The following is a 27,916-nucleotide window of genomic DNA, read 5'->3' as shown; positions in this document are numbered from 1 at the left end:
AATTATAATAGGCCATGGAAAATCCAGACAATATTTTTAATTCCTTTGATCTCTCTAATAAAATCCAGTTTAGGTTGACTAATAGTCATCTCATTTAGCTTGTTTGATGTTAATTTGTTTCTTTAAAACTCATAGGGCCAAGCTGTGCAAGTATCCTGTGGTCATCAGCCTATATTTTTAAGCTGGATGGAAATCAGGCATCGAGGTCACCAGGGTGAAAATATTGCAGAGATTAACAGACAGTTGGCAGAGAAACTTGGCATTAAAGACGGACAACAGGTTTGCAATGCAATCTTTTTTTCTTATTTAAATAAAGAGTATATTGCAAGATACCTGAAAGGATAAAAATGTACAAGTTAGCTATGACCTTCTTGTTTCATGTATTTAGACAGTTACTTCATTTATATCTGCTCATAAGAAAAGTTAACTGTCGTGAAATACCTCAAACATGAAAATATTTGCGTATTAAATCATTAACAATTGCCTAAATAATATTAGGATAGGCCTGTGGGTAGGTCTCCACAGGGTTGGAGTCACGACCTGCAGTGCCATTGATGTTAGGAAAATACACTTTTAAGCAATTAAACAATTTCGGAATTATCTCATGAGAATATTTTGCCTGGAGTTCCTGTTATTTTAAAGTAATTATTGACTTACTTCTTATTTCTTCTTGTTTGACTTACTTGAGGCTTAAATTTTCATTCCTCCCCCCCACTTTTCCTACCACATGTCTCCATGTGTCCTCTGTCTTTGAATGTGTATTTAAATTGGCCTCTTACTTTTGGACACTGCTAAACTTCTTGTAAACGATTCTTTCATCAGACAGAAGTTGAAGAGGTGGCCAAGAGGCAGCCAGAGCTTTCTGATATGGGACTGTTAAAATCTCAACCTGCAGGGGATTTATCATGTTAATAGGTAGAGATTTAAATGAACCTAAAGAATATAAAAGTACTACTGTACTCGCCGTTACTGTGTAGTATGCTCGTGTATGCCTGTTCTCTTGTAGAAAATCTCATTCAGTATAATAGAAGACAACAAAGGATGTGGCTCAAAGCAGTGTATTATCTTACCTTGTTTACTCTTTTAGCCTTAGTTCAGTAGCAAGGTGACTACTATTTTTGTTCTAGCAATTGCTAGCCTTTCAGAGAAAAAGAATTGACAAAGGAAACCTAAGAAAACCTCATCCAACTGCTGCCTGGAAATACTAATCTGTACAACTTAATGAATAATTAGGTAGTTATGTCATTGTTTTCGATTCAGGAATTGCAAGTTTGCTGTGTGTCATAATAACATGCTCTTCTATTTACTGTGTTGGGGAAAAGTTATTCCTCTCAACTCTTGCTTGAAACTGAGGACCTAGATGAATTTAAAATCAGTTGTTACTTTTATGAAAGCTGACTTGCAATAAATCTCTCTCAGAGGACAGGTAACTAGTTTTATATCAAGAAAAACTGAATAAACTTTATTTTAAAATGTGTGACATGATATTGCTTGAAAATTGTTTCTTTCTGCCAAGTGGAACTTTTGGTAAAAACTTCTGAATTATATGGTTAATGCTTTCTGAAATGCTTTTACTGTTCCTCCTGATACACAGGACCTTAAAGCTGTTCTGTGAAAGTGGGGCTTTTTTCTGTGACATCATTCATAAAGGAGCTGGGTTTGCTTTTGTATTGTACTTTTGCTTCATTTCTTCAGGCATTTCTGCCTTATATAAATTTGTGCATAACTCAACCAATTTTTCAGCATTCTGAAGTCCAGGACATTTAAAAATAAAATGCAAAGATGATTATGTGATCAATACGTATTAAGGATTTTTAGCTGCTGAAGCTCTTGGTGCTTTCTACACTCCCTTCCACTGGAGGTGTGTTGCAGTCCCCAGGCGTGCCCCAAGCAAACCATTTCTGACACACTCAACATCCGTCTTCTGCTTGTGAATTACCTCCTGTCATTGAGAAGATGTATGTTCAAAGTAGTGAAAGTGTGTAATGAAGGAGATGCCAGTTTTCTAGTTGAATTAAAGATGGGGTTGTTCTATGTTTGAAAATAAGAAGTTTAATATTTTGAAATTGTTACCTGTTGCTTTTGCCAGGTATTTCTTGAACCCTGTTCCCACGTCTCCTCCTGTCGGCAAGTAGAAGTGGAACCACTCTCAACAGATGATTGGGAAATTCTGGTAATAAAAACTTTTCCCCTCTTCCCATCCTTTTCTTACAGATGACAGAGGTTTTGACACAAGCTGTTTTTTACCAATGCCCCATTCTTTTCAGCCCCTAAGGGAATACTAAATGTGGCGGGGTTTAATTGTATTTTGTATTTCGAATGGTGTCTTAGGGATGTAGAGTTTCTGTCTTCAAGTGTTGAAAACGTGTGCAATATTTAATTTATGATGATATTATGTTTTCCCAGGAACTGCACGCTTCCTCTCTTGAAAAACATCTTCTTGACCAGATTCGAGTAGTATTTCCAAAAGCCATCTTTCCTGTGTGGGTTGAACAGCACACGCACGTTTACATCAAAATTGGTAAGCAACAGGGCAGGTTCTTGTGGCAGCTTGAGAAGGCTATGCGGCCAGGGTGGAAGCTCTTATTGACCTGCTTTGTTCATACTCAGGTACACTTATGCCAGCAGCACCCTATGGGAGATTAGAACCCTGCACGGAGCTTCTGATATGTCCCAAAACACGTGAACTTGAGGGAAACATCACCAGCACGCCTTCCACAGATAATGACATCTTGCTCAAAAGTTTTGTGAAAAATAACATGAAGCAAGAAGAAACAGTAAAGGATCCTTTTGCCAAAGAAGCTTACTTAAAGCCAGGAGTACTTGAACCGAGTAGGGCTGACGCAAGCATGACGTTTGGCTCAAATGTTCTCCCAAATATATGGAATTTCATAGGGAGCATTTTCTCCCATACATCTGAGCAGAAGCAGAAGACTTTGTGTGATAAAGATGAAATGAGCACCGTCAAAGACAAGCTGCTGAACTTAATTCACATGGATTCCATTTTTAGAGTGTGTCAGTCCCAGCCTCCCAGCGTACAGAATGCATCCGCTGCTCATGCGTTTCTGAAATGCAATGCTATTCATGTTTTTCCATGGAATTTGGAATTTATTGATTTGGAACCAAACCCTGTAGTATCTTATGGGACAATTAATCAGCTACTTTCCCCAAGACAACGTCATCAAGAAGCAAAACAAAATCTGCCATTGGAAAAGCAAAAGCATTTGACTAGTACGCAAGACAAAAATCATCCTGATGCTAATAGCAGTCAAGAACCCGGTGAGGCATCTGTTGTTCAAATCGTGTGGAATGGATTTGAAGACCTAAAGAGTGTCATAGAGTATGGCCACAGTGGGGAAGCCCTACATGTTGGAAGAGTTTGGGTCAGTTGGAGCACACTATCTTTTAGGCTTTTTAGTGGATAATATTTTCTGTTGGATAATTGTGGAACTGGCTAATTTGTGTGCAGTTTGGGGTTATAGACTGTGTGTTGTGCTCTCACGTAGAGTATTCTGGAATCAAGTAGTATTTTCTAGAGCTGTGTTTTGCTAAGCTGTCTCGTTCTGGACTATGTTACTTACCATCATCCTCCAGGACGTATGGTGTACTCTGGGTTTCTGCACCTTTAGCATTTTTGCACCAAATTGTGAAAATTCTTCAGTGTTTCTGGAGGGAATGCTTGCTTTTTTCAAAATCTCTTGGTATCCACTGTATTCATGAGAGCATGAACATATCTACTTACATTCAGTACTGCGTAATGAGATTCTTTTCATCAGTTATCACTTTAAAATGTGCTTTGGAATCTAGGTGTCATCAAACTGTAAAGGGATGGGATTGCATATCCTGTGCTACGTGATATTTGCAAGTGCTTTTATGTACTTTTTAAAACACATCTTAAAAAAATGATATCAAACAACTGGCTTTTATGCAATTCAAACTATTTTAGTTTTTATGTACTGTTTTGAAGATACCCCGAGTCCCGGCCTGCAGGCACAGGCATTTCAGCTTGTTCTGACGGAACCACAGCCTGCCAATGTTCTTTCTTTCTTGGAAGTACATTTGGGATCAAGAAAAATAGATAAAATGCACTCCAGCTGACTATTTTGTTGTAATACACTTCTCACCATTTGCTTTTTTTTTTTTTTTGGTTGAGGATGAGAGCAGGAGTCCGCAGTGGTCTTTACCACTAAATCTTTTGAGAGACCTAACAATTTTCCAAATGCCAGCAACTATAAAGTCCTTCAGACTTAATAAACATTTATGAGATGTTTTCAATTTGGATATACATTTAAAATAACACAGAATATTTGAAAAGTAGTTTCCTTTTTAAAAGGACAAACTGACTAGTACAATTTGGGGGGACAGGGTTTTCTCTCTCTGTGCTGCAGATGTGCTTAGTTCTGGCCTGTGGAATGGCCTGTCTGGATTAATCTGCCCGTGTAAAATGCCTTTTAATCAGCAAATGAAAGTAGATTTGGTGTTTTTCTATTATACTAAAAGCATTCTTACAACATTCTAAGAATTCCTACTAATTCTTCTTTTCAGCCTTCTGGTTTTTATTTACAGAAGTTAGTAGCTGGTCAGCTATAGTGGGCATTTTCATACATGGGGTAAGAGGCAATTAGACACGTGTGAGAGAGAACAAGATTTGGATACCACTGTCGATTTTATGGTTTACTTAATTCTCCTGCATATTGCAACCAATGAACAGATCAATGATCAAATGTAGAGATTCTATTAGTGATGAAGAAACTGATGTAGTATTATATATGCAATGTTATACCTGTTTTACTTTCTAATATTTCCTTTTCCTTTGCTTTTATTTTAAATATTCCAGATTCCAGATGGTCTGAGAAAAAAACTGCGTATTGAAATGCACTCAACAGTCCGAATTAAGTCAGTTGAGACTTTTCCTAAAATTCCCGTGTCTCTCACACTGCAACCCAAACAGAACTTAGTGAGTTGATATTTTTGGTCACATACTTGTTTGTGTGTTGGAAAACTGATTGCTCTGGAGAAGAGGAGGCTGAGGGGAGACCTTATCGCGCTCTCTACCTACCGGAAGGGGGGGTGCAGAGAGGCGGGGGTCGGTCTCGTCTCCCAAGTCCCAGGAGATAGGACAAGGGGAAATGGCCTCAAGTTGCACCAGGGGAGGTTCAGATTGGATATTAGGAAACATTTCTTCACTGAAAGGATTATCAAGCATTGGAATAGGCTGCCCAGGGAAGTGGTTGAGGCACCATCCCTCGAAGTGTTCAAAAGACATGGTCCTCAGGAATACGGTTTAGTGATTTTTATTTCTTATTTATTTTTTTGTCAGAGTTAGGCTGATGGTTGGACTAGATGATTCTTAAGGTCCCTTCCAAGCTAGATGATTCTATGATTCTAAGTTGCTGGGGTTTTGTGTTTATTTCTTTTCATATGTTAGATGGTAGTTCGGAAGTTGTCTATCATGTATGACATAATTCCAAAGGGATTTCTTTTTTGAGTAATTCCTTGCTTTTTCTTTTTACTATGTAAGTTTAAATTAAGATGCTATGTTCTACTTAAACAAGGCTTGTCTAGTAATACTGGTTTGTATTTTGATCAATGATACTGTAAGCATCAAGCCATTAAAATTTGTGTTGCAGTAGGTAAATATTTGCACTTGGTAAATATAAATGCACTTGGTAAATAAAGAAGAACCATAAAGTTAAAGAGGAAATACCCATTTTAAGACTTACATGAGAAGACGTGCTTACACTCCTCAAACACTGCAGTGCCCAGTGAATTTCCAAGACAATTGCAGTAAAATTATAGATTTTTATGTGCTGTTTAGTTTTTTGCTTCCTTTTAATGTTTTAGGTTTTGTTGGTGTTTTTCCCACATGCTAAAGATTTAATTTTTTATGTCACTGAATCCCTGTGTTTTCCTGTCAGTGAGACATACCCAGTCTTAGGGGTGAGTGTCTGTGATGGTGAGAACATGCTCGGTGCCGCTTCTCACACTCTGTCACACGGAGCTCTGGAATGAAGTATTTCTTCATAATGTACTGTGTGCCAGTTTCTGTGTGACACTGGCATGATTATTTCCCATGTTAGCTGTCCCTCAAAACTTTAACATGCCCTCATAGCAGGGCTTATGCAGGTTTGTTCTTTATGCCCCATATTCCTATTTGGTTTCTCACCCACAGAGGAATGGTTGAACTGCGTTATTTTTTTTATATTGGAGTTAAAAGAAGTATTCTTCAGTAACCTGCTACAATCAGAAAAAGCAGCTTTTATGTGTTTGAAATATAGATGTCATCTTTTCTTTCCTTTCTAATTAATTTGAAGTTATTTTTAATTCTTGGATGAAAATGAGACAAACGCAGAAAGAAATATGAGAGTAGCTTTCATTTTCCTTTCTGAACACTGCTTCTGTGATCCTGGTTGATTCCCCCTTTTTTAGACAAGAGTTAACGCTTCTCTGATCAGGAACTCTGCCAGGAGAAATCTGATCTAGACTCAGTTCCTTTTCCTGTACCGTTTATCCAGGTGCTCTGGGGTCAGTCGCTGGGGTCTTTGCCTGCCGTTGGGGTTTATTGGTGATGCCCCTGACCCCGATGAGCCCAGGGTTTGATGTGTAGGAGGCAGCGTACACAGAGAAGAGAGGCCTGTAGTGAGCACCCAAATAAGGTGCAGGAACATACCTTGGGTGCTCTTTCAAAGCCAGGAGCTAAGCAGTGCTCTTGGATCTGGCAGTACAGATAAGTAAAACAAGAATAAAAGCTTTTCCTTGCCCTCACATCGGTGTTCCAAAGAGAAAACTTTTACAGGTGGTGGAAGATTCACCTGTTGCTGTAGCAAGGGCTAAACAGGTCCTTTCTATAGACCAGTTGATAGAAACTGTGTTCGTTGGCAAAATGTAATTTTCTAAATAAATGAAACTCTTACATCTTCTTTCATCTCTCTGCTACCATAAGAGAAACAAATGTCTCATGCATAAGAAACAAGCAGTTTTACTTACTAACACTTGGTTTGTTTTACTTCCCTCTTTTCCTGTTTAGCACAAAGATACACATGAAGATGATGTTAAATCTGCTTTCAGTTCTTGGCTGCAGGATTCCACTACTGATGATTACCCATGGATAATGAGAGGCACAGACTGCATACATCTCTCTGTTAAAGAAGGTAAGGATAAACTGTCCTGTGCTGTAGCTGTCTTAACCATCCATTATGGAATTTGCTTAGGCAATAATCTCTGTATGCACCATTTAACAGATCTCTCTGCACTGAAACTGTAAGCATCAGTTATGCTTTAATAATGATTAACTTTTTTCTTTTTTAACTTCTTTCATTTTGGATTATATAATAGCAATTCAAAATATACTAATCTGTTTCATTTTATGAGGAATAAAAAGTGCATTTATTTCAAATTTTAATAGTTGTTCTTGGTTTTTCATAGGAATGGAGGAGTTTGTCATTAGTGTGGTGCATCCTGCTCACATTGAAGAAAATAAGTCTGAGAATATTTTTATACTGAGTCCCAGTTTGCTGCAAAAGACTAATATACAAGTAAATATCACATAGTATCAGGTATCAAGTAATTTAAATTGTTCTATTTGGTTAAAAATATATTACATTCTCTATGTAATGTGCTTTGGTTTCCCTTCTGACATAAATAATGTCAGTCTGTTCATTAAATTATATCTTCGTTCTTTATATGTTATTTTATAGCCTCGGTATTGGTGAGGTTCCAGGCACACCACACTGGTTACTGAATTTCATAGTCTATTTTAACCTCTCAGAAAAATCCGTTAGAGCAGACAGAGCAGAGGAAAGCCAGTACTGTCCAAGTCTGAACGTACTATCTTTACACTTTATTGTTCTTTCCTGCAATACCTGAAGCATGTGAGGTCCCTTCACAGCTCACCTGGCAGGAGCAGTAGCTTGTTCTGACAAAGGCAAGACACACTCCCTGGTCAAACCTACCAAGCTCACTCTGCCTTCTCTTTTATATAGATTCCCTGCATTCTGTTTCTTCAGTCTTTCCTTTCTCAGGAGAATAAGTCTTTCTATTTAATCTTAGGCATTAATAATTCTGGTTGAACCAGTGCCCATGACTCCAGGTTTGTGGTTTTATATATAAAACAGTATATATAACTATAACAGTGGGATAACGTTTTTTAATTTTTAACTTAGTATGAGTTAAATTTTAGCAGAGAATTAGTGTGTCCTGCTTTGGCTGTTTAGAATTGAGTTTTTCTGCAAAATTTGGGATTCCTGGTACTAATGCATCTTTCTTTCAAGCTTCAATAAGCTTCAGCAAAGCATACACGCAACATTTTCTGTACACAGTTCCAAAAGGCTCGTTACTTCTATATCCTTTGTCTGCAGGTATATTTAAGTTAAGTACTAACTCTTTCCTTTGTTGCAGGTTCTTTTGCATCCTGTAAGTAGAAAAGCTGATGGTGACAGCCAGCCACCGATGTGTGATACAGACAGGAACCTTCCTTACCACAAACTAAGTGATTTAGGGTGAGACATTTTCATAGTAGAAAACATGGGAGGGAATGGAAGTTAAAAGAAAAAGAATATTGGTGGGAATGCAGATTTTTTGAAAACTAAGTCAGATCTAAAAAAACCTCATGTCAGGCTCAGACCTTATCCTAGTGTATGTAGAAGGTTAATTTTGTCCTCTGAATAGTCTTAACTGAAGTGAATAGAAATAGAAAACTCATGTACTGACAAGTTCAGCGTGTCTGACAATAGGGTGGGCAGAATCAGAACTGATTGAATGATGAAACTCACACAGTGCTACTGAAAGGTAGAAATACTGATGTTTCAGTGACTCCTACAGCACTTCTCTGGGATGGAGCAGACCTCTGTGTAGCAGCAGAGGGGAGCTGGAGGGTGGGTTTAGCTGGGGCTTCCAAAGCAAGGAAAACTTATGATACAGCGCAGTCTGTCAGCCCCCTTCCCACAATAACACACCTGTTTACTTTTTTAACTAAATGTAACAGTACAGGTCTCAAAGAAACTTAGTTCCTGTGAGTTTTATCAGAATTGTCAGCTGAAGAGAGAAATTCAGAGTTGTGTCTCTACTGGTAAGAAGTGCAATGTAAGCTCACCAGCTCCATGGTTAAGCTGCTAGGTGGCTAGTGGCAGGGGTACAGTCTGGAACCAGCCATAGGGCTCTTTCTCACAAATAAATAAGTAATATATAAAGGTATGGTCATTAGTGTAAGGGGAGGCAGTGGTACTGTGTAGCAAACTGAAGCAAGGATGGGACAGATGGGACACAAGACTTTGAGTCTTGTGGTAGTATGTTACTGGTGTTGTGGAAAGTAACTGAGGGTATTACTGAGGCCTTGTGACAGGCAACTGAGTGTATTGTTAGTGAAAAGGGATGGGAACTGATCAGGGGGTAGTGTGGTAGGGTAGAGATGTTAGAAACCAGGATTTACACCATTTCTCATGGAACAACGCTTCTTGTTGAAAGCTGAAATACAAACCCTATAGCCTTGCTGTTTGTGGACCTCTAAAGAGGACTGTTGTGTCAAAAGTCACAGAGATTTGGGACAGGTGAAGGATAATGATGTCCTTAAATGCACTATAGGCTGCTTTATTTCTGAAAAGGCTGAGAAGTTTTCTGAGCATGCTTAGTGTTTTACCAATTTGTTATATTCCTTAGTAGGTTGTCACTCAGACGCTCCAATAGATGAAAGCCCCAAAACCTGGTTTCTCTCATCGTCTGAGCCCTGCCTGGCGCTGGGGTGGTGTGGAATGACTGGATAACCCTCTGTTAGGGGCTGTTCTGCAGTGTCTGTCTGTCCCCTGTGTAACCACTGCAAAGTAAAGATGCTGCCTCTTCAAACTGAATTGCCTTTAGCTTTTTCTTGAAAAGGTGAAGTACATTAAAATGTGTCTGCATCAAAACTTCACCATACTGCAAGCTATTCGTATTTACATCCTGTGTGCTGATGCTACCTGGAGGCTATTTAATGTTTTATTTGCTCTGCAGGGGAGTGGACGAATTAGGAACATCTTCCTTTGAGCACATAAGCCACAGTCTTCTGGGCCGTCCTTTGTCTCAAAAGCTGGCTGCTATTGCCGTGGGGCTGCGAAGCGGGGGTGTGCTGCTCGCGGGAGGAAAGGTACACACTGCACTGCTCCCCACTTGCAAACCCTCCCAGATTGTTTGCTGTAGTTACAAAATTTCCTGAGTTTTCTTTGATACCATGCCAATTCCAAAGAATTAAAGAACAAGATGAAAAAAGAGCAGTTAACTGAACAGAGTTAATTCAATAAAACATTGTATTCTATATATATACATGCACACTTCATCATTATATATACATATTTCATTTATATATATAATACATGTACAATGTAAGTTTTTAAGATAGGTACCCATGCAACTTCATTTTGTTCCCTTGGGGGATCAATCTACTTCACATTTATAGTATGATAAACACTTCTTATCTCTGAAATATTTGAATGAAAATAAGAATATAGTATTTTCTCCTGCTATTTTACGTTATAACACAGTGGAGTTGATACTCTTATTTTCCTGTTGCCTCTTACAGTGGTCATTTAATACCATATTCCACTGGAACTAACAGATGTCTTAACACTGAATCAGTGGAATCAGAACATTATCTCTAGTGGGTCCGTCCACTCTGAATGTGTTTATACTTGTTTCGCTCTAGGGCTTTGGTCTCTAGCAACTGATATAAAGGCAGAGTACATATAAACTTTTGGTAAGGAGTAAAACCCACGCGCGTACAGCTTTCCAAGCTTGTTAACTGGTGTATACTGCGACAACAACTCCACAGAAACAAAAGGAAATAGTTCCATCAATTTACATTGGCTCACGTTTATTTTTGCAGGGAAGTGGAAAGTCAACATTAGCAAAGGCCATCTGCAAGGAAGCATTCGATAGACTGGATGCTCATGTAGAAGTAATTGATTGTAAAGCTTTAAGAGGTATGATAATTTTTTAAAAATCTCAAATATTGGCTGTGTGATGAAGCATCACAATTATGAAGTTACTATATTTAGCCTGGATAACTTTTCTAGTATTATTACTGCTTTTGCAAGGATATTTGATCTTTATCAGTCTGATGAAAATAGAGCTGCCATAAGCTTATTTCACACTTTTATCAGTTTCTGTCTCACGTACCACCACCAAATTCAAGCCATGCTTGCCATGCTCATTTCTGATTGTTACAAAATAGGAAGAAGTTGAGCTGTGTGTTTTTTCAGCTGTGCTAAGTGCTATAAATGTCACATGAACAAATCGTAAGTGTTAAAGGATACATGTATTACTCAGTGAAGGGATGGCCTAAGCAGCAGAGGGATCAAACAACCACCTGAGACCTGATTTATGATGGCATATTTACTAACCCAGTGTATGTTGGCAGTGGTCATCTAACACTCATGATGCTTTTTTTACTCTTTCATTTACTGGCTATCCCAAATAGTCTTGGTGTTACAAAGGCAGAGAATACTCAACTGTTTTCTTACAGAGCCCTTATATTGCACTTGAAGCAAGAAATAATGATAGTATCAGAATGGTCTGTGGCAAGTGGCAGGAAGACACACCAGGGTTCAAAGGATGGGGTGACAGCAAGGGCCTCCAACCTGTTGCACTAACGCATGCTGTGAACACTGCATCAAAGGCAAGGTCTTGCAGAACTGGACCAAGAGCCCCTGAGGTAATAGGAGACAGGAGGGTTGCAGCCACAAAGCATCTTGGGGGATCAGTGGAGTGTCCCTCTAAGAACGTGACGTGGCCAGCAGACCAGCTGAAGTGTCTCTACACCAATGCACACAGCATGGGCAACAAGCAGGAGGAACTGGAAGCTGTCCTGCAACAGGAAAGCTATGACATAGTAGCAATTATGGAAACTTGGTGGGATGACTCCTATGACTGGAGTGTGGCCATCGATGGGTACAAGCTGTTCAGAAGGGACAGGAGTGGAAGAAGGGGTGGAGGTGTTGCCCTCTATGTCAAGAAGTGGCTAGAATGTGAAGAGTTGTTGCTAAAGAGTAGCCATGACCAGGTCGAAAGTTTATGGGTAGGAATTAGGGATTGGGACAACAAAGGGAGCCTTGTGGTAGGAGTCTACTACAGGCCGCCTGACCAGGCGGAGCCTGTCAATGATGCCTTCTTACTCCAGCTTGAGGAGGCATCACGATCACAGGCTCTCATCCTGCTGGGGGACTTTAACCACCCCGACATCTGCTGGAAAAGCAACACAGCTGGCTGCAGACAATCCAGGAAGCTCCTAGAGTGCCTAGATGACAACTTCCTGCGACAAGAAATTAACAGCCCTACTCGAGGAAATGCATTGTTGGATCTGTTGATCACAAATGCAAGTGAAATCATCAGGGATATCAAAATTGAAGGTAGCCTAGGCTGCAGTGATCATGCCCTAGTGCAGTTCACTGTCCTAAGGAGTTTGAAGCTCACCAGAAGCACAGTTAGGACTCTAAATTTCAAGAAAGCAAACTTCCAGCTTTTCAAGGAGTTAGTAAATAGGACCCCATGGGAAACAGCCCTCAGGGACAAGGGAGCGGAACAAAGCTGGCAGATTTTTAAGGATGCTCTCTATAGAGCACAAAAGATCTCAATCCCCACATGTAGGAAAATGGGCAAGGAGGGCAAGAGACCACCATGGTTGAGCCAAGACCTGCTGGTCAAACTAAGGGGCAAGATGGGGCTACACAGGAAATGGAAGAAGGGACAGGCATCCTGGGAAGAGTATAGGGATGCTGCCAAGATGTGTAGGAATGAGGTCAGGAAGGCCAAGGCACAGCTAGAACTGAACTTGGCAAGGGACGTAAAGAAAAATAAGAAAGGCTTCTACAGGTACGTTAACCAGAAAAGGAAGGTTAAAGAAAATGTACCCCCCCTGATGTGCAACAGTGGGGAACTTGTATCAACAGATGAGGAGAAGGCAGAAGTTCTCAATGACTTCTTTGCCTCGGTCTTCACTGGTAACCCCCTTCCTCCTAGTTCTTGTGTTGATGACAAAAAAGTTGGAGACCAGGGTGACAAGGTCCCTCCCACTGTAAGTGAAGACAAGGTACGAGATCAACTCAGGAGCCTGAAGATATACAAGTCCATGGGACCTGATGAGATACATCCCAGAGTCCTGAAGGAACTAGCTGATGTAGTTGCCAAACCACTTTCCATGATATTTGAAAAATCATGGCAGTCAGGTGAAGTCCCTGCAGACTGGAAGAAGGGGAACATCACACCCATTTTTAAAAAGGGTAGAAAGGAGGACCCTGGGAACTACCGACCTGTCAGTCTCACCTCTGTGCCTGGGAAGATCATGGAACAAATCCTCCTAGATGCCATGCTTGGGCACATGAAGGACAGGGAGGTAATCCAGGACACCCAACATGGCTTTACTAGGGGCAGGTCCTGCCTGACTAACCTAGTGGCCTTCTATGATAAAGTGACTTGGTCAGTAGACAAGGGGCAACCTATGGATGTGATCTATCTGGATTTCTGTAAGGCCTTTGACACGGTCCCCCACAACATCCTGATTGCCAAATTGGAGGGGTACGGATTTGATGGGTGGACTGTTCAGTGGATAAGGAACTGGCTAGATGGTCGCATCCAGAGGGTAGTACTCAATGGCTCAAAGTCCAGATGGAGACCAGTCACAAGTGGTGTTCCTCAAGGGTCCGTGCTGGGACCGGTGCTGTTTAACATTTTTATCAATGATATAGACAGGGAGATTAAAGGCACCATCAGCAAGTTTGCGGATGATACCAAGCTGTGTGGTGTTGTCGATACACTAGAGGGACGGGATGTCATCCAAAGGGACCTGGACAGGCTGGAGAGGTGGGCCCAGGTGAACCTCATGAGGTTCAACAAGAGCAAGTGCAAGGTTCTGCACCTGGGCCGGAACAATCCTCGCCACCAATACAAACTAGGGGGTGAGGTGTTGGAAAGCAGCCCTGAGGAAAGGGACTTGGGGGTGCTGGTGGACGAGAAGCTGGACATGAGCAGGCAGTGTGCAGCTGCAGCCCAGAAGGCCAATCGCATCCTGGGCTGCATCAAAAGAAGCGTTGCCAGCAGGTCCAGAGAGGTGATTCTGCCACTTTACTCTGCTCTGGTGAGACCTCACCTGGAGTATTGTGTGCAGGTCTGGAGCCCTCAATACAAGAAGGACATGGACCTGATGGAGAGGGTCCAGAGGAGGGCCACAAGGATGATCAGGGGGATGGAGCACCTCTGCTACGAGGACAGGCTGAGGGAGCTGGGGTTGTTCAGCCTGGAGAAGAGGAGGCTCCGGGGAGACCTAATAGCAGCCTTCCAGTACCTGAGGGGGCCTACAGGAAGGCTGGGGAGAGCCTGTTTAGAAAGGCCTGTAGTGACAGGACGAGGGGCAATGGCTTCAAGCTGGAGGGGAGCAGATTTAGATTGGAGATTAGGAGGGGGTTCTTTACTGTGAGGGTAGTGGAGCACTGGAACAGGTTGGCCAGGGAGGTGGTTGAGGCCCCATCCCTGGAGATATTCAAGGAGAGGCTCGATGAGGCCCTGGGCAACCTGGTCTAGTTGGGGGTGTCCCTGCTGACTGCGGGGAGGTCGGACTAGATGGCCTTTGGAGGTCCCTTCCGGCCTGGGCAATTCTATGATTCTATATATTGCATGGCTATGTTATTTTTGCTTAAGTCCCTACTAAGCTCTGTGCTCCAGAAAAAAAGGGAGAGATTGATAAAGAGCATGGTCTTTTGCTCTGAAAAATGTTTCCAATTGCAGGACTCTTTAGTAGCTAATTTAGAAATTAGACCTGTAGGCTTCTCTAGTGGTTGATGAAAGAGGATTAATCTCATTTTAGGACAGGTGAATCCTTCTAGGGCTTTTCTGATTGAAGATGTGGACTCTTTTCTTTACGGACTGTTGACTCTGGTTTAATCTTGGTGCCTGGATTTGTAGGAGTGATGTTAAGCTACGCAAATCAAGCAAGAGCTTGCTCGCTACGTGAGCAAGATGTAGTAAGTCTGATGATTTTTTTTCCTGGTATGTTTCGTCATTAAAATTGTATTTCTGTTTTAGGAAAAAGATTAGTAAACATAAGGAAAACTGTGGAAGAAGCTTTTTTAGAGGCAGCATGGAGACAACCATCCGTTCTTTTGATGGACGATCTCGATCAGGTTGTTGGGGTACCTTCTACACCAGAGCATGAGAACAGTCCTGAAAGCATTCAAAGCAATAGGCTCGCTTATGGTAATACTGTACCACCTGTGTTCTGGGTAAAAATATAACCTAATTTAGAACTTCTTGCTCCTGAGCTGTATTGTCCTACCTAGATAATTCTGTCTGTATCGTTATTGCCTCAGGACCATGTGCTATTCCATGGCAGGGGTTCACAAGTTATGGTATTTAGACCATTTGATTACTCCCTGCATCTATAATTTCTTTGATTTCCATAACACTAGATTACTTATTTTCTAGGCTTAGCACCTGTTTTTATTCTTATAACTTTCTCTTTTTTGTTTACATTGAGGGAATAATATTTCTGAACAGTGATCGTAGTGCACAAAAAAAATTCCATGTTTAATATCCTGTGGTAGACATCATCAGTGATGTTTCAGATTAGCTTTTAAAGAGCACTTCTGGTAGCATTTTATTAGTGGAACGCACTATCCTAGAAAAAATAACTATACTTTTTTTTTTTTTAAATTTTAAAAAACCTTGTAAACATGGAAATAAATATATAATAAGATGGTACATTTTGTGTACCCTAATGCTGTCCTGCAATACAATAGGAATGTCTGTGATGAAACGCAGAATCTTTTATTTTGCAATTCATTGAGCAATGTCTTCTATGTTTAGTTTTGAAAGATCTGATAAAAGAAGTTATTTCCATGGGGAGTTTGATTGCATTAATTGCCACAAGTCAGTCTGAACATTCCTTACATCCTTCCCTGGTTTCAGCTCAAGGAACTCACATATTTCAGTGCTTCAAGTGTATCCGACCTCCAGATCAGGTAAATTCAGATAAATGGTTAAAATGTTTGCCTTCCCTGCAGCCTCAAATACAGGATTGAAACAACTGCAAAAATAGTAGGTTTCACCTGAAGAAGAGAAAAAATTCTGGAGATCTTAGAAGTTCTTTAATGATACTTAAATACCTCATGACTTACATCTGACATTATAAAGTTTAAAAAAAATAAACGTAAACCAGTGAAAACTCCCCATTGGCCCCATTCTCCTTCTCTTCGGTGGTGAGGGAAGGATGTGTTTGGAGGACATTTCAGTCCAACGTAAAACCTGTCCAGTCGTCTGTCATAGGTGAGATAGACATGTCTCCTCTCTCCTTCGTACCTACAAGGGGATTCTAGAGAAGCAGCTTTGAAAAAACATGTAAGTCACTACAATTAGATACATGAGATTAAACCTAAGTGTGTTGTTTCAGTGTGCAGAGGAATAGGTCCCTAGAATGTGTATTTTTAAAATGTTATTAAAACTAAATGTTAATTTTATGGGAAAGTTTTGGATTGGTTTTCTGTACGAATTATGTGCCTCTACTTTTGAATCTAGTCCATTTTGAAAAGTAAGAAGGACAGAGGTAAGAATAAAGAACATTAGTTCCTTGCAGGAGAAAGCAGACGCTTTGTGCCTGTGTGTGCCCTCACAGGGTGGCACAGACGTGGCAACTCGCTGTGTTTGGCACCGGTTGTTGCTGCTGCTTGTCTTCTCTCCAGGTTAGCAATGAGAGCCACTGAGCAGAGCGTTCCACCTCAGTGCACCTTTCTCCCACTTCCTGCAAGTCTGCATTTGTCATTCTTAATACCAGTACATGAATAAGGATGAAACATCACTGGAAAAAAGTCAGGATCTCAAAAGATACCAAATTCTGATGTATTTTTATCTAATGCAATGTATTTAATCTCTTAATATTCTACTCATATTGTCAAAATGAAAGATGTTCCTTTGCCTGTGAAACAGAAAAAATAAGTGTAAAACACTAGAATCTGGATGGTGGAGGGTTGTATTATTATTTTTGGATTTAATATAGCTGTGGCAAGGTAAACATTTATAGTTATAGAACTGGTGAATTCACCTGAAGAACTAACTTTTGTTTATATTCATGGCTGCTTGGATTTTGTTATTTGAAGGGTTGGTGACATGTAAATATTTAAGGAAATTTTAGTAACTCGTATGCATTTATTTTTTGAATTTCTGAAATCCATATAAACAGTAAACTCAATATATACTTGCTGCACAATTCTGTTTTTCAGAAGCAAAGATGTGAAATGCTGCATTCTATAATAAAAAAGAAACTGAATTCTGATCCAAATAAGTTCTCTGATCTCAACCTACAACGTATCGCAAAGGAAACGCAAGGTTTTGTTGCTAGAGATTTTACGCTGCTGGTTGATCGTGCCATTCATGCCTGTGTTTCCACCAAGAATACATTCCAGAATGGCGGTATGTTGACAAGAAAATTTCTTATTTCATAGTCTTGCTTCTGTTATCTAGAACCTGGGGAGTTCTCGAAATAAAAAGGCAGCTTTAATGGTTTATGTTTAAAATGTATTTAATTGTTACATATTGTGGGGAATTTGTGTAGGCTGTGTGTTCTTTTTTGGTTCAAGATTTTTTTTTTTCTTCTCTTTTTGTAAAGCAGAATTGAATCTGTCAACTATGGATTTTCAGAAAGCTCTGAAAGATTTTACTCCATTAGCTCTGAGAAATGTCAACCTTCATAAACCTAAAGACATTGGCTGGGACAGGATTGGTGGCTTAAAAGATGTGAAGCAAATACTCATGGATACCATCATGTTACCTGCAAAGGTACCCAGTTCTTTTAAATTAGTTACCTGAATTTTGTACATAATGTTAGTAGGGGAAGAGTGATTTTTAAGGTGTGACATAGTATTTGACAGAAAGATGACAGATGTGATTTTAAGCTACTTTTGTAACTTCCCAATCTTCAACTGTGTTCAACTGCTGGAAAACTCTTTCTCCTTCCTCTTCCCTCTTCTAAATACAGAAGGCAGTCGTTCCTGCTTTTCTGTAGATCAGGTGTTGCTCTGGAGCATTGCAGTATTGCTGACATCATCTTTGCGATGCTCTCTGTTGCAGGGTTTGTAATTAGCCTCTGTGAAGATAACATTTCCAGCTGCCTTCTGCAGTGCTTCTGCTAGGGGAGTCGGATGAATGCTAATCCCTCAATTCCCCTTTATTTTACTTTGGCCTTCCTGCCTTGATTAAAACTTCCAGTACTGAGATGAGCCATCCATTTCAGTCCTCAGGGAAGTGGTTCTGCATAATGGACAGAATCTTGTACTGTATACTTACATAATGTAATCCTGTCAGTCAGTGATTAAAATAGGAATTTAGAAGTACCAGTATGTCCATTATAAAGCTCTAGTGCATCCCTATTCTGTCCTGTTTCCTCTTGGTAGAAAATGCCACTTGTTTGTATTTTAAGTACCTGTGAATGAAGCTTCAGCCCCAGGTAAACTAACAACAGTCCAGATGAGCTCTTGCGATAATAATGTGGATAAAAGAAATTAGATACCTGCTGTTTAGACAAAAGTCAACACTAGTCAGTGATGTCACAGCACACTGCAGAATAATCACACATCTTAGAATATGTTTTGTTGAAACTCTTTCCCAGTATCCAGAGTTATTTGCAAACCTGCCTATACGACAGAGATCAGGAGTCTTGCTGTATGGAGCACCTGGAACAGGAAAAACACTGCTGGCAGGAGCAGTTGCCCGAGAGAGTGGAATGAATTTCATCAGCATCAAGGTAGTGAGATTTTGAAGGTTAATTGACTCATTTTATTAACTGAATGAGATATATGCACAACTACCATGTTAAGCTGTGCTTGTGAGGGAAAAATACCAAAGTAAGAAAGTCATGTTTAAATTTGGTATGTCTCTGGATATCCCACCGTCTGACTTCTGGAGCTTCGCAGTTTTATAACTGAGATTTTCTTTTAATAATTATTCATTAGGCAGAATTATAAAATTTAATTAGAAGTTCTTAGTTCCCAATTTTTTATGGAAAGATCCTGGATTTTGATTCCCTTGGACAATGCAGGAAGTAGAGCAATGCATTTTAAACATATTTTCAAAGTACGGTATAAGTCACTGCATTGTGTTCTGCATGTAACTTGTGTTCTGTTATAGTAGAAAAATAGAAATTATTATTTCAAAATAAGAAAATAAGTTGGAATGCTTAAAAGATTCTTTTGGTTAATCTAGACCCCTTGGCTCTTCTGTACTGAGATGCCCCTCTCTTGGTTAGAGGAAAATTCGCTCTAGTATTTGAAATCTATGCTGATGTTGAATTACACATTAAAACTAAGAAACATATCATTGATGTTCTTTTCTGATTTCTTTTTTTTTAGGGACCAGAGCTGCTTAGCAAATACATTGGAGCAAGTGAGCAAGCAGTTCGAGATATCTTTAACAGGTTGGCTTTGTAAAGATTTGCAATGTTATTAGTGAAGTGTATTGGTTCAAGCTCCAGGAAATAGTTTTTTTGTCCTAGGAGAGATATGGCATCAGATCACAGAAGCATCTGAAATAATTAGTTGTGCTGAACCAGATGTTCAGATCTTGGCAAGTTCAACTTGACTGTCATTATTTAAGAACGGAGCATTTTGGCTCAGATCAGGAGAGCACTTTTGCAGCTGAACTACCAGTTCTCTCTGTTTACAGTGCTCTGGTTCTCATGGCAGAACTGGGGTGGAAAACACATCCTAAGTTCCTCTCAGATGGTTCCAGGAGACAGCCGAGTGTGCTCCAACTAGTAATGAACACTCAGTACCTAGGATCATACTAGGCTTGAGGTCTTGAGGACCTCAGTGGCAGTTGTTTTGTTGTTACAGATCTGCCCTTTCTGACCCTCAGCTATCATAAATGTATCCTACATAGCCCTTGCTCCTCGGGTGGTTTGCAGTGAGGCAGTCTCTGTGTGAGATGTACATAAGCCCAGACCTCATCTGCAGTGCTTGGATTTTAGAGCTTTCATGTCTATTAACGCAATAGTTGAGTACTTCAGAAATCATGGAGTGAATGCAAGGGATGTCATAAAAATGAGCAGTGATTGCATTGCAATCCAATTCTTCAGAACCTCTTCATTTCCACAGAAAACAGATTTTCTGTTCTCTTGTAGAAGATAACTGTTCTCTGAAGCCAAAAGCAATTATCTTTAATATTTCTAAACAGTTTTACCTGTGACCCAAACTTAAGCAGAATATACGTATTGCTTTTTTTCCCCCTTTTAGAGCTCAAGCAGCTAAGCCTTGTATTGTTTTTTTTGATGAGTTTGATTCTATTGCTCCTCGCCGAGGTCACGACAACACAGGAGTTACAGACCGAGTGGTTAACCAGCTGTTGACTCAGTTAGATGGCGTGGAAGGCTTACAAGGTAATACTTCATCTGTGTACTCCTTTCTGTGAAAAAGTCGAGGAGACGTTAATGGTATTTTCTGCCCTTTCCTAAGGGGTGTATGTGCTTGCTGCTACCAGCCGCCCAGATTTGATTGACCCTGCTTTGTTAAGGCCAGGCCGGCTGGACAAGTGCCTGTACTGTCCACCTCCTGATCAGGTGAGGAAGCAAAACATGTTACGTGCAAGGCAAAGAAAAAAAAAAAATCAAACTAATGAGCTTTATTCTCCTTTTCTTTATAGTTAGTGGCATTGCAAGCATGAGCGAAGTGGACTTGATTGCCCAACTGCAGTTATACAACAGTATAAAATCATTGATTTTAATGCCAATATGTTTGCATAGAACTGGGGAAAGACAAGGCTGTTTCCCACAGTCTTCAAGATCAAATAATGTTCCTGTGGATATAGCTCATTTGAAAAAAAAAAAAATAAATTAAAAAAGGAAACTAGTCTGCAGAAAGAAATTGGGTGCAGGGTAGTGTTTATCATGTTCTGTGTCTTTCTGAGAATTATGAGTCCAGTGGATTCACTGTTTGCTTGAAGTGATGAACCAGAGTCATTCCCAACCCAAATCTTGAACTATCTGAAGTTTTCAGAGCAATTTTATTCTGAATCCAGTTGATCCCATTCTTCTTTGCCCACGTTTGCACTTTTAAAGTCAGATATGTCACTAGTTAGGAAAGGAACGATTCCCCGTCATTTTAGTGGGGTTTGGAGCGCCTTTGAGGCTGTACAAGGTGTGTCTGTGATTCCCTATTTTATGAGGAAAAAATTAGTGATGTTCATTTTCAGACTAGTTGTCATATTTAACAAATACCACATCATTTAATTCTGAAACTCACATGAGTTTCAACAATCCCAGATATTAACTGGATATTTAGAGAAATATACCTCTCTGTATACTGCGTTGGGTACAGTTTCCCTTAGACTCTTCAAGAAATGTGTATTTTAACGAAATAAATGTGTATTTTAAAGATTAATTACTGCCCAGTATGTCCTATCTGTAGTATTACTAAGATAGTATCTTCTTTAAAATTTAAAGGTCCTTCCTCCCTCAGGTAGGAAGTTGCTTTGACAGGGCCAAAGTACTTGAAATTAGGACAAGAAAAGTAACAGGTCACTTTACTGACATTTTTTCCCCCTCCCTTTTTTACAGAATTCACGCTATGAAATCTTAAAAGCTCTCAGTCATTCCCTGTCCTTGGCAAACGATGTGGACTTTCAGGATTTGGCAGCAAAAACGGAACAGTTCACAGGGGCTGACCTAAAAGCTTTATTGTACAATGCCCAATTAGAGGCAGTCCATACTCATTTAGGTTCAGGTTTAACACAGGTAAATAAAACTGGTACAAAAGAAGTTTCTTCTCTTTTTATTTTGATGTCAGTATTTTTGAAAGGGTTAATTTTATCCGTGTGTTTTTAGCAAAATTATTTTTAATAAGATTTCAGTTTCCTGTATTTGTATGTAGAGGATTAAAACCTTAATATGTTAGCAGAAAAATGCAGAATAATGTAACAAATTAGTTTAAATACTTCTTAAACCCAAGGTTTTTTCATTTTATGATACATGCTTAATGTTAAGTAGATTAATGAGCCAAATCTGAGGAATGACTGACGGATCAGTTAGAGGGATCCTACATAGAGGTTTTCAGGAGCAGCTTGAGCAGCATGGCTTCCACTGCAGGGGGGTCAAAGGCAAGGGTTGGTCAAGGGTGCAAAACCAAGGAGACCTCTTAGGTTGCTTTTGCCCCGGCTGTTACCAAGGCATGGGCTGTGAGGATGCAACCTGTAGTAGAGGGAGGGATGTCCAGCATATCTTCCCAAGCGACCTTTTCACTTGTAGCCTCAGGAAGTTGGCAGTTGAAAGGACACCTGATGATTATCCATCATTAGAGGAGGCCATTGTCTAAAGCAGTGGTCTCTGGAGTGGTGTGCACCCACCCCGGGGGTGCACAGGACAGTCCATTCAGGTGCAGGAACTCTATATTAGGGCTTCAATAGTACATGTACATAAATTAAAAATAAATAAATACGCATATATTTGGTGGAGTGCGCTCAGCCATTTTTTACTGGGGGTGTGTACAATCAGAAAGGTTTGCAAACACCAGTCTAAGGCAACAACTGTGATTTCCACACCAACACCTAAGATGTGTTGACTATGACTGAAGATGAGTACAGCAATTTGGCGCTGCTGCCTGCAGCACTTTGCACAAGATGCTGAATTGCCTGGAGGGGGTGGTGGAGCCAGAAATGATGGAGTTCTGCAATAGAAAATGTCCATGGAGTTTCCCAACACTTGCTGTTACTGAGTGAGGCAGTTCACAGCAAACAAACAAAGCCTTAAGATTATCTCCTCCATTATTTTTCTAGCATGAAGACAGAAAGTTTTGTTTAAAGGCATTGGATTTTCTTAGCAGAATTATTTGTAAATATACTCCCAGAGAAAGACAGATAACTAGAATCAAATCAATGTTTTCATTTGCACTGTGTATGGAATTTGTAAATGTATTTCAGATTGTAATTACTTACGAGTTAACGCTTTTAATGTTCTGGTTTTTGCCACAGGATTTTGGTTCTAGTTCTGATAGTGACTTCAGTCTCTCTTCCATGGTTTTTCTAAACCACAGCAGTGGCTCGGATGATTCAGCAATAGATGGAGAAGCAGGGCTAGAGCAATCTCTTATTTCTTTAGACATGTCTGACTTGCTTCCTGAAGATCCAAGATCCAACATGTATCGTCTTTATTTTGGAAGCTCTTATGAATCAGAGCTGGGAAACGGAACTCCTTCAGAATTGGTAAATTACTTAATATTTTGAATTTTGTAAATATTATCAGTTGTGAAGCAGAAAAACTGAAGTAGACAAATGGTATGGTTTTATAAATACAATTATGTCTGGTTTGTCCTTCAAACTGTCTTCAGCCTATGCCTTGTGGTCCACAGTGGGGAAGAAAATGGAAGGATGTGATCTGAAAAAATATGATAAACACTTTTCTGCAACTTTGCAGGACTTTAAAATCAACATCCCAAAATACTACTTAATGCCTTAGAATCAAGCAAACTGCATTCATAGTAGATCTTACCGCCTGGTCTAATGGTTTGCTGCCTTCCAAAGCTTAATACTAAAACAGGTTTTTACTTTTTGGTGGTTTTTTTAACTTAGTTTTATTATTAAATGACCATCCAGCTTTCAAGAATTAAATCATAATCTTAAGAACCAACAAATATTTTTCAGCTTCCAGTAGGGTGTGGATTAATGGAATAATCTGACCATGGGATTGTGCAGACGACAAAAGTAAACCTTAGCTTCTGCCAGTGCTCTCAAGGAGCAGGATTGCTGCTGTTGCAGTATCCATTGAGGAAAGCAGCCCCGTCTCTCTCCCGCTCACCGGAGGGATGTGCTGTTGGTGGCCCATCACCTGCACAGGGACCAGCTTGGCTCCAGCTCGGCACAACAGCACGTGCTGCCTCTGGGTCTCTGTGGTGAACGGGTGACTTCAGAGCCGGAGGGTCACCATGGACGTTCATTGTCAAGACCTGTTGTAGAACTGCTATTACTAGTAATTACCAAAGTTGTTAGACTCTGGTTTCCAGAACTGTCTTGCATCGATTGTTAAAGCCACAAGTAACTCATCTTGACACCGGATAACAAATTACTGACTACTAAGGTGCTTTTGTTTGTTTTATCTTGCATGATAGTGATAGTGCTCAATTAATGTACATTTGGAGACTTCAGTTTTCCTTTGGCTGTTGAGGTTCTTCAGCAAGGCAACTAAAAGATAAAAGTCCTTAAGTTGTTGAACTTCAAAGTTGCATATTTTAACAAGTGCACAGAAAATTTGAAGGTGATAAGCATTTTAAGTTGCAAAAATATTCAGATTTTTTTCCAAACATGAACCACTTAATTTTCAAATATATACTTTTCTCTAAACACCTTGGCAAATTAGCCTACATCTTTCTGTTCAAAAAGTTATGCATATATTTTTAAGAGAAAGTGCTCTTTTTGCCAGCAGGGACAAGCTTATATTGAATTGTGGGCCAAATCTTAATGGTGGCATTGCTCTTCTGGATCCATAATGAGTTAATGTATTTCTCCTTGTGGTCAATTTAGAGCTCTTTGTGTTTGTCTGGACCAAACTCCGTAACTCACGATTTCACCAGCGTGACTCAGAGGGACATAGCGTCATCACAGCCTTCAATGCTTAGAGCAGCTTCTCAAGAAGACTCTCTGGAAAATAACCAGGAGCAGCAAATAGAGCACCTGAGGACAGAAATCAATGCTGTCAAAGCCAACTACAGAACCAAGAGTGGAGTACGGCAGCTCTTTCAGTTATTTAGTCTTAACACTTTTCTGTTGTTTTCCCCCACTTCTTCAAATTTAAAAAAATAACTTCTGCAATAATATTAAATATATCAAAAATAGCAAAGATAAATGATACCTCGTTTAAGGAGAAGTAAGCCAGAAGATAGAATTCATATAACTAAGTAGTTATTCTGTGTTATTAATATTGGAGGGGGGTGGAGGACTTATGATTGTATTTGTAATACATTTGTTTGCACATCTAATGATGAAGTTTCAGAGTTACTGATATTCATAGCACTATGTCTTTGTTTCTGTGGTAATTTTTCATTGTTCATGGCTCTGTTTTCAAGGAGGACAGCACCCTTAATCAGTCAGTGTTTGCCAAGAACACTTTAATTATTACCCAGTCCCATCTGATGACTGCACTTGAGGGTATAAGACCATCCATTAGCCAAGATGACTGGAAGCATTTTACTGAACTGTAAGTATTACTTTTCAATTTTTGTAATTGTGTATTCAGTGAAGATTTGGTCTTTTCACATTTCTTATTCATCAGAAATACAAATGTTATTTAATATGGACAATGGCAGAGTTGAATGACTTCTGACAGCAATTTTTTTCAGAAATATTAAATTACATACAAAGTATTTTACCAATGCCTTGTCTGCTATTGTTTTTATTAATGTAGGACTTAGAAATTCTAATCACAGACCAGAAAACTCTTGTATGATGTTCAGAGCTGTACCAGTACGAAGAGGCACAGATTCTGAGACGTAGAGTGAGGTCCGTTGTGCTCCCACTGACCAGTAGCTCCTCATGTTCTCAAGCTGCTGGGTTTGACTCTCCATAGGGGTCTTTGTAGCTGCTGTTTTGGGGAAAAGGCAATAATTTGCAGAAAAGGAGACTGGAAAATACTGGAGTGAAAAAGCTGGAACCTGGCACCAGGATGTTCTTTGATCTCACCAGCGGGGTTTTCTGACATGAAGATTTTTAGGAGTTCTCTTCCTCAGCTGATACATGGATAAGCAGGTCTTACCCAGCATGGGGAAGAGAGAAGGAAGGGACAGGAAAGGAGGAGAATGAGAGATGCTTCCCAGGAGCTTGTACTGTCCTGTCCACTTCTGTTCCTTGCCCCATCTGCCCTCCCCCCAGCCCCAAAAATGGAAGCAGCGGGCCAGAGAGCTCTCTCAGGTTTGTGGGTGAAAAATCCTCCAGGTCTGGGGAGACATGCACTCTCCCTTCGCATAAAAATATATATAAACAGCTGTAGTTCTGTGTTGCATTCCTGTGTCTCTGAAGAGTCGTATGCAAACAAAGGCATTTTAAGAATTAGCTAATATCTTCCTCTGTTTCCAGGTATGATAATTTTCAGAATCCCAAGAAGAGGAAAGGACAAGTTGGCTCCACGTTCAGACCAGGACAAAAAATAACTCTAGCTTAGTATCTTGTGTATTGGCTTGTAATTGCTAAACTGTGACTGGAAATTACTAATGTGATTAAATCAAATTATTTATATTCATATGGATTTATTAATGCAGCAGTTGAAGATAAGTTTCTTTTAAACTTACATGCTGTAAAATTGTCACATTTTATTTTGAAGAAAATTGTCTTCTTTCAGATTGATATTAAATTTTTGAGAGAATGTTGGTTACATTCTGTCCAGTTGTTTATCACATAAAATCCTGAATTCTGTTTTTTATCAACTTAGTTGCCAAAACCTCACGTTTATTTCCTATCCCTGTTTATTTTCTCATAACAAATAGATTCCATTTGAATAAACTGTAATATCTAATGGTGGAAATGTTTTTTAAAAATGCTATATCGACATTCTCTAGTGGCCTTTGGAGAGGTGTTGGAGAAGGGTGGCACTCCATGTGTTCGTGGGTAGGCAACTAACGTAATACTTACAGAAGCATTAGCAACTCATCTAATAATTCCAGAACAGCTAGCAAAAAAAATATATTGAGACAAACCAAGGTAATTGCGGCGGTCGCAACAACAGGGCGGCCACGCTGCCGTACAACATGGCGGCGCTTCCGGAAGAAGATGGCGGCGCTTCCGGAAGAAGATGGCGGCGCTTCCGGAAGAAGATGGCGGCGCTTCCGGAAGAAGATGGCGGCGCTTCCGGAAGAAGATGGCGGCGCTTCCGGAAGAAGATGGCGGCGCTTCCGGAAGAAGATGGCGGCGCTTCCGGAAGAAGATGGCGGCGCTTCCGGAAGAAGATGGCGGCGCTTCCGGAAGAAGATGGCGGCGCTTCCGGAAGAAGATGGCGGCGCTTCCGGAAGAAGATGGCGGCGCTTCCGGAAGAAGATGGCGGCGCTTCCGGAAGAAGATGGCGGCGCTTCCGGAAGAAGATGGCGGCGCTTCCGGAAGAAGATGGCGGCGCTTCCGGAAGAAGATGGCGGCGCTTCCGGAAGAAGATGGCGGCGCTTCCGGAAGAAGATGGCGGCGCTTCCGGAAGAAGATGGCGGCGCTTCCGGAAGAAGATGGCGGCGCTTCCGGAAGAAGATGGCGGCGCTTCCGGAAGAAGATGGCGGCGCTTCCGGAAGAAGATGGCGGCGCTTCCGGAAGAAGATGGCGGCGCTTCCGGAAGAAGATGGCGGCGCTTCCGGAAGAAGATGGCGGCGCTTCCGGAAGAAGATGGCGGCGCTTCCGGAAGAAGATGGCGGCGCTTCCGGAAGAAGATGGCGGCGCTTCCGGAAGAAGATGGCGGCGCTTCCGGAAGAAGATGGCGGCGCTTCCGGAAGAAGATGGCGGCGCTTCCGGAAGAAGATGGCGGCGCTTCCGGAAGAAGATGGCGGCGCTTCCGGAAGAAGATGGCGGCGCTTCCGGAAGAAGATGGCGGCGCTTCCGGAAGAAGATGGCGGCGCTTCCGGAAGAAGATGGCGGCGCTTCCGGAAGAAGATGGCGGCGCTTCCGGAAGAAGATGGCGGCGCTTCCGGAAGAAGATGGCGGCGCTTCCGGAAGAAGATGGCGGCGGCGCTGCCGTACAACATGGCGGCGGTCGCAACATGGCGGCCACGCTGCCGTACAACATGCCGCGCTTCCGGAAGACGATGGCGGCGCTTCCGAAAAAATATGGCGGAGGCGGTTCCGTACAACATGGTGGCGGTCACAACATGGCGGCCATGCTGCCGTACAACATGGCGGCGCTTCCGGAAGAAGATGGCGGCGCTTCCGGAAAAAGATGGCGGCGGCGGCGGGGACGAGCAAA

At 40.8% G+C, this 27,916-nt stretch overlaps 1 protein-coding gene across 1 annotated transcript; it reads left to right on the top strand.

The window, feature by feature from the left end:
• Positions 1-139: 139 nt before the first annotated feature.
• PEX1 (peroxisomal biogenesis factor 1) lies at positions 140-26,494 on the top strand. The gene is made up of 23 exons (XM_014940307.1): positions 140-279; positions 2,090-2,173; positions 2,407-2,521; positions 2,611-3,383; positions 4,838-4,957; positions 7,028-7,151; positions 7,426-7,535; positions 8,398-8,498; positions 9,985-10,117; positions 10,853-10,949; positions 15,043-15,213; positions 15,823-15,977; positions 17,232-17,421; positions 17,621-17,787; positions 18,617-18,751; positions 19,356-19,420; positions 20,238-20,380; positions 20,457-20,560; positions 21,557-21,733; positions 22,966-23,196; positions 24,511-24,711; positions 25,053-25,183; positions 26,059-26,494. Exons 1-23 carry the CDS (start codon positions 187-189, stop codon positions 26,141-26,143), a joined length of 3,705 nt encoding a protein of 1,234 aa, XP_014795793.1. The 5' UTR covers positions 140-186; the 3' UTR covers positions 26,144-26,494.
• The last annotated feature ends 1,422 nt before the right edge of the window (positions 26,495-27,916 follow it).

The sequence above is a fragment of the Calidris pugnax genome, unplaced genomic scaffold (genome assembly GCF_001431845.1).
Source record: "Calidris pugnax isolate Ruff unplaced genomic scaffold, ASM143184v1 scaffold76, whole genome shotgun sequence".
NCBI lineage: Eukaryota > Metazoa > Chordata > Aves > Charadriiformes > Scolopacidae > Calidris > Calidris pugnax.
The sequence above is the reverse complement of the archived record's forward strand: the minus strand, read 5'-3'. Positions and strand labels throughout refer to the sequence as shown.

Coding starts and splice junctions, on each gene's coding strand:
- PEX1 (XM_014940307.1), top strand. CDS start 187: ATGGAAATCAGGCATCGAGGTCACCAGGGTGAAAATATTGCAGAGATT. Junction 3,384..4,837: donor TACATGTTGGAAGAGTTTGG/GTCAGTTGGAGC, acceptor TAAATATTCCAG/ATTCCAGATGGTCTGAGAAA. Junction 20,561..21,556: donor ACTGTCCACCTCCTGATCAG/GTGAGGAAGCAA, acceptor CCTTTTTTACAG/AATTCACGCTATGAAATCTT.